The 7,112-nt window shown below is 44.7% G+C and overlaps 1 protein-coding gene across 1 annotated transcript; it reads right to left on the reverse strand.

The window, feature by feature from the left end:
• Window positions 1-415: 415 nt before the first annotated feature.
• apoc2 (apolipoprotein C-II) lies at window positions 416-3,983 on the reverse strand. The gene is made up of 4 exons (XM_072679026.1): window positions 3,888-3,983; window positions 2,761-2,825; window positions 1,048-1,207; window positions 416-819 (listed from the first exon to the last, which is right to left on the reverse strand). The coding sequence occupies exons 2-4, from the start codon at window positions 2,807-2,809 to the stop codon at window positions 726-728; spliced, it is 303 nt and encodes a 100-aa protein (XP_072535127.1). The 5' UTR covers window positions 2,810-2,825; window positions 3,888-3,983; the 3' UTR covers window positions 416-725.
• Between the last annotated feature and the right edge of the window lie 3,129 nt (window positions 3,984-7,112).

Genomic DNA, 7,112 nt, shown 5'->3' on the forward strand with positions numbered 1-7,112 from the left:
TTGAAACTGTAATGGATGAAAAATTAAAAAAATTAGTAATCATACTCAAAATGTTATGCCTTATCAAGCCGTTTGGATTTCAGGCCGACTTTTACTCGCCTAGCTATTTATCAAGGGTTCCCAAACTTTTGCACTTGCGTATAGCTTACATCATACAATAAAAACAATAATAATGATAAAAAAAAAAGTTGACTATACAAACGCTTGGCTTTATTGCATTGTGGTAATACACTGCACTGTTGACATGAGGTCACCATCGCGATGGCGCTACTACAAGGATCTATACTGCAGCTTCTTTCCAGTCTGTGGAGGATGATCACGGTCTTGTCTTCCACACACCAGAAGAAGACCTCCTGCACAGGGATGAAATCACCTCTAAAGCAATTGTTCTGATTCTGGTCTTAGTACGACTTTGAAAGGAAGATGCCTTAGCTTCGCTAAGTCGCTGTGCGCGTTGCTGGTGCAGTGTGAGTTTGCAGAGTTCGTCTTGGAAAGGGAGGTCCATGTTGACCCACAGTGAGGGGGAAAGCGCATTCTGGAAGGCTGGAAGCAGCTGGCAGACAGAAGTTCAAAGGTACTGCTTTAGCCCAGACTCGCTCGGCTCCTTGCGTAGGGCTGCAGGTAGTGGTAGAGAGGGGCTCCAGCGTGGCTGACGGAGGACCGGACTTTGGGAAAAGGCGAGACTTTAATGAGCTGGGACTGTGCGTGTGAGGGCATGCGAGCGCTTAAGCACTGTCAGGGTAGACAATGTGGTATAGCTGATCCTGGAAGATGCCAGCGTAGGTACGCACTGCCTGGGTGGTCTCATCGTAGAGGTTCCTGAACAAAGCAGAAAGCACATATCAGACTAAAAGTTTCTACTGGTAATAAAGTAATAACAGTCACAACGATAGTGATGCTATTTCCTTTATTACAGGTCAGTGGAGCATCACATTCATTTTCAAACGGTTGCTTTAAGGTAAAAAATGTTACATATTGTTGCTTTAAGTGGATTTTTATTTTTTATTATTGAACCCATTAGCCATTAGTGATCAAATCTACACTTACTTGGCTTTCTCCTCCAGCTTGAGGCCCTTGATGCTATCTAGGTATCCACCAGCAGTGGTCAGACTCTGGTCATAATAGGACTTCAGGGTGCCGATTACGGTGGCAACTGTTCCCTTTTCCTCTTCCTCAGCCTGTCTGGGCACACGGAAGCTCTCCGCTCCTGCAGTGGCAAAGCATAAGGGTTTCATTGAGGGTCAAGGGAGGCCGACAGGGGCCTGTCAAGCAGCTCCCCAGTATCAAACCGTGGTATCATTTAATATCTAGCAGTAATTGTTGGCATCTGCAAAGCAGTTTCATGTGTTGATTAAATTAGTACATTTCTGTGAACAAATGGAATTTAGGGGTTTACACTGACTTGCTGTGGTCCATAAAGGCCCTTAAAAGGGTCTCATGTAAAATAAAAATGAACTTTTCACAGTTTGTTGAAGTTGGAAGCTTCATCTGAAGTCCATACTGTCTATATGTTACTGTTCAGGACACGGCACGGTTTTCCAAAAGGATCTTAACTGGTAGAGATAAAGTAGAGACAGTGTTCACTGAGCTCACTCATCAGCTTTGTGCTAAGATGCCACTGGCCAACTCAGCCCAGATCAGAAGTCTTCTACATGCATCAGTCTTAGGAAGCAACAGTTCGGTGAAAAAGCAAATGCACATGATTGAATACGGACCCCAGACGCGGCCCAGATCAGCCAACACTGCTAACAAACACTGGATTTAGACTGTCACCAATCTGTTCTGCCTAAAACGCATCCAGACCTAAATGTATTTGGTACATATATTAATTGTTGGTTAGTAAAAAGTTACGTGAAGTCTGTGAAGTGTCCTGGATGTTCCTAGAAGGCTAATTAGTTCATTTTTGACACTTATTCATTTATTCTCACATTTGAACGTTCTAAAAACGTTACACAATTTTCTGAACGTTTCTGGAACGTTATTTCTATAACCTTACAGGCTAAACCTTCCTGGAACCTTTGCTAAACGCTCCTATAACGTTCCTGGTTAGCTAACATGATTTTAGTCCATAAGAAAACACAGGCCCTTATAAGTGACCGGAACCTCCACACACTACAAATGTGTACTACAATGGTGATATAGGTCTTTAGTGAAGAGGCAGAGCGCCCGTCTCACGGCCTGGGTTCAGTTCCCAGGTGCCTTACAAAAAGTGGGCAGAAGTGGCTCAACGGTTGGAGGTCTAGGCTATTGATGACCGGGATGTGGGTTCGATACCCGGGCTCGGCAAGCTGCCACTGTTGGGGCCCTTATGCAAGGTCCTTCAAGGCCCTCCCTGCCGCCCGGACACCACAGCAATGGCCTCCTATTGCTCTGGGCACATGTGCTCGCTGTCACAGTGTGTGTTTGATTGCTGTTTGTGCTGTATGTGTGTATTCACTGCATGGATGGGTTGAAGGCAGAGCCTGGTTGTATTAGGTCTATTCATTAATTTCACTTACTACATTTCAATTAATATTTTGATATGTATTCCCAGAGATGAGATTGGTGGTCCAACTCCAATGTCTGTTAGCAACATTAGCCTAGCATCTCATATTCTGAACTAAAGAAGCAAAGTTCAGTAGATTTTTAGATTAACTATCCCTTTCATTTACTCATAACCCATACTCACAAATACAGCCTGTTTCATTTTAAAAATCTTCATGAGGAATTTGTTTGTGTGTGTGTGTGTGTGTGTGTGTGTGTGTGTGTGTGCGCACATACCCAGGGCGAGAACTGTAACGAGGACAGTGATGGCGATCAGTTTGTGCATGATGACGGATCTGGATCTGAGAAATGAACAAACAGAGATGTTAGAAGATAAGGACATTAGCAGAGTTCGTCCAACCAAACACAAGGTGGCATCAGCGGCTCATGGTTGTTAGCTTCGAGCTCAGGTTGTAGCATATCTGCTGCCCAGTTTCTGCAGGATCACCTTAAGATATCCTCAGATATATCATTTAGCTTTGTCTGTTTGTATTTTTATAGGACCCACATCAAGAAAGTCATAAGGAGCCTGGACTATGGCGCAGTACAGGGCAGCCTATCAGAACAGATCTCATTTGCGTATGTCGGCCTTAAAAGCACAGTAACACAAATTCACAAAAAGATTAAAGTGAATGTGACCGTTTCCACCACATAGAACCAACGATATAAGTGGACCACAGAGGGGGAAAAAGCTAATAGCATGCTGACTGTAAGATGTGGGCCTCTTTAGAATTAGCTTAGCATCAATTTGACCACTTGGTTTCAAGCCTGCGTTAGTCGATAGAATAACGCCAAGCTGGCAGAGCAACATGACCAACCTGACCACTCTGGTCCAACAGTATGACCAGTCTGCTCAAACTGATCTACCAGCTTTACCAAACCAGTCAACCAGTATGACCAGCTTGACCAGCCAGTCCATCAAACTCACATAAAAACATACGCTACATTGATCAACAGTTCGGTAACCAGCTAAGCTAAACTTCTTAACCAGCATTCATGTCGATTACCAATGCTTTGACCGCTTTGACCGCTTTGACCGTCGGAGGCCAGCTTAGACCATCTGAAAGCAGCTGCCAGCAAAGGCTGGTCTTGAGACGGGTTCTTCAGCAGGGATACCGTACCACTCATTGTTATCGATATTGTCTTAAATACATATATTAATATATCTTAAGCATAGGCCGATGACAACATCACACACAGTCTTTTCTTGCTGTCTTTCCCTCCAATATCCGACCCAAGGCCGATAACCAGTGGGAATACAGTACATGTACATGTCTATAACCGGCTACTCTTACAGTATGTACAGTATGTGTGCTACGCAAGGTTACAACACAAAGACAAGCATGTAAGGTGGCTGTACTCACTGTCCCTCCTCAATGGAAAGTGTGTCAAGGCAGTTAGCAGAGAGGTGCTTTTGGCCTATCTTATATATATATATGAGGAGCCATGTGTTGACCTGACTATCCAAATGCCAAAGTGCAATGCTCGTAGATAATTGTGTGAGTGAGTGAGTAAGTAAGAGAGAGAGAGAGTAGACAGGTGGAGGGAGGGGGGGAGGGGGGGGTGGGGGGGGGCACAGTTGTGGTGAATGAACTTAAGATAATGTATCTCAGCGTTCGGCGTAATTGACTCCGGAACTCCGGAGGTCATCCCACAAATTCGGACGATTCGGGACGATTGAATCACCTTAACGTTGATGGATTCCTTTGTTCTCTTTGATCATTAAACTCTGATCAATCAGACAGTAGCCTTTCATGAAGACTGATGACACCAGTCGTTACAGACCGGCCAAATCCAATCTGCTGTCGCGTTAATGTGTGTTAATACGCGGTAATAACCCTCTCCTATCATTGCTTCCCTCCCACCCGGCCCTGTCTAGATAGATGAGTGCACACAGGCCGTTTGTCTCTTGCGCAAGGGGTGCCACTATCACATCCCCAGTCCCAAGTCTAGTTCACCTCCGACACGTCAGCGTGTTGATTTCGGCTTATCTGCATGCGCGTAATATATATATATATATTATATAAGCGTTTATGAGCTTTTCTTTGTAAATGGAGAAGCCTTGAGAATGAGCTTTCGGGTGCAGCGTCGAACTTTAACGCTCATGCTAATGTCAAAGGAAATGCTCCCCCAGTAAAGGGAATACGCACCTCCGTGTGGGTGTATGTCCTTTTGTTTGTGGGTGGTTTTGTAGAAATCTGATGTCTCTGTGTTCTGACTACAGAGGCCAACAACGCCTGTGTACATGGAAATTCAATCAATGATGAATTCTCCTCCTCGCTGTGGACTTCGGATGGTTAAAGCGAAAACAACCAAAAACATGTTTGCGTGTTTAGATTTAGCGCTGGAGCCACGACTCTAATGTCGCTAGCAAGTGTGCAGAAGCTTAGGAACAAAAATTAGCTTAGCGCTGCACGTCTGGATTACACACTTACACACTTGGCCCAAACCATACTGACCTGTTTAGAAATAGGGTCGTCCCTATATTCTCAGGGCCCTATTTTCTTAGAGTTGTACGTCCAACTAGCTTTTTCTCATAGCAATGTCTTGGAAACATCCCTGTGTTTGTAGGGCATTATGGTCCCAGACTAGCAAAACATCATTTCAGTGTTCTGGCCGGCCCGAAGAAGGCCGCAAAAACGTATGAAAGGGATGTAGATACAATGAGCTTTATTGAGGACTATCAAAAGAGTTGTAGAAGTCAGATGTCCAGGGCGAATAAGGATCACCACTCCTGAGCCGAGGTCAGCTAGGGTCTTCAGGTTCTACAACAGAGACCGTAGAGAAAACACAGCCTCTTCTAGACCACAAATTAAGGTGGTCAGATGGTCAGCATTACAAAAAATCCAAGCTATAGCCTGGGAGTCTACCCTGGATCTGAGCAAGCACACCACTACTAGTGTCAATTCCCTTAAAAACAGGCATGTTCTCATTTACCCCGCTGCACCTCCCACCTGCTAGTCATACCTGTCCCACTAGCAGAGGACACACAGGGTGGTGACACAGGGAAGTAGCACCATGCAACCACCCCCCATCACACACACACTATTACACCTTCAGGAAAGTTTAGCGGGAGTTCATCACACTCCTTATGAAAGACATCAGTGGAGCAGCACAGCTAGCTAGTTGGCATAGAACATTAGCTATGCTAATGAAAGAATGGCAGCTATTAAGTCAGCTTGTCTTTTACAGTCATTTAACCCCCGTGCGTGATAGAAAAGTCACTGGTGTGAACAGAGCAGCACGGTCATTAGTTTATGTTTTATGTGCGTTATGTCCTGAATGTCCTGAACACTCTGCCACAGAGCTGCAGGACGCTAAGCTGAACTGCTGCACAATGAACGAGAGTGGTTGACCATAAATCCTGCCCATAGAGAACACTTTAGAGACTTATACAGAATATACAGAATATACAGAATTCTGATTTCTGGGACAAGGTATTGCTGAGAGGGGGGGGGGGGGGCGGTACTAACGAGTGGGTGGAGTAATTGGGAGGAAATGGGTTAAACATGTACAGTATATAAAAAAATAATAAATGTTATGGGTAGTGGCATGGATTCCACAAGATGTTGGCAACATTCCCTTTGAGACTCTGGTCCAACTTTTTTTAGCCGGTTGACCACTTTGGTAAAGCTGTACTGCTGTAAATACTAATGGACCAGTGTGGTCATTCTGTTCAACCAGCTTGCTCCTAATCTTTGACTAGCTTGGTCAGCTTAGTCCTCCTGGATGGCCAGCTAAACCTCAGCTGAAATCATAACCTATGCTGCTCAACCAGCTTTGGCTATCTCACCCCCTCAAGCATTATGGGCACTTTTAGGGCTGTTTCTAGAGCCATGTTACGCCCACTGGTTTCTTGTAGACTGTGCTCCCACCGCTATGTCAGCTGTATCTAATTAACATCTTGTTGTTGAGATCTGATGACCATGAAGGACTCTGTTCTGCTTAAAGATGAGCACACACAAGTTCTTAGCTCATGTCCCGTGTTCTTCTTGGCGTACATAAGTGGCTGCTGTTCTGGCCTCTATGTGATATTACTCTGCGAAGAACAAGCAAGCATAAGTCATACCGAGGAGAGGTTACGAGCATGTCAGTCCTGATAACAGCCTTCAGCAGAACATCTCAGTTTCCTGAAGAACATAAACTCCAACCTACGAAAAATCCCCAAGGCCTGACAATGTATCATTGTGAGACGTAGGATGTCCAGGCCCTGATTTGAGCAGGCTAGAGGCAATAAGTTGTTGTTAATAAGAAGAAAACTTGACCCATGGGTACCTTATCATCTTTGAGAGTGAAATCCGGACCTGAGACTGAGAGATCACATCGGTCCTAACATAGAACCATGTGGGACTCCAGAAGATATGCTAAATCAAACCTTTCCTGAAAAATTCACTATAGTTTTTGCATGATGATTAATAACTGAATAATAAATCTATGGTTCAAGGGCTTAGGCGATGTGCATTATGTCCTGTTTTGAACACTTTGCCATGGAGCTGCAAGACGCTAAGCTGAACTGCTGCAAAATAAACGAGAGCAGGCGACTGTAGATCCCGCCCACAGAGAGGTAGACCTTTCACTCTCTTGAGCCC

This window comes from Salminus brasiliensis, chromosome 5, assembly GCF_030463535.1.
Source record: "Salminus brasiliensis chromosome 5, fSalBra1.hap2, whole genome shotgun sequence".
NCBI lineage: Eukaryota > Metazoa > Chordata > Actinopteri > Characiformes > Bryconidae > Salminus > Salminus brasiliensis.

Coding starts and splice junctions, on each gene's coding strand:
- apoc2 (XM_072679026.1), bottom strand. CDS start 2,809: ATGCACAAACTGATCGCCATCACTGTCCTCGTTACAGTTCTCGCCCTG. Junction 1,208..2,760: donor CGTTACAGTTCTCGCCCTGG/GTATGTGCGCAC, acceptor TTGCCACTGCAG/GAGCGGAGAGCTTCCGTGTG. Junction 820..1,047: donor AAGCTGGAGGAGAAAGCCAA/GTAAGTGTAGAT, acceptor TGCTTTGTTCAG/GAACCTCTACGATGAGACCA.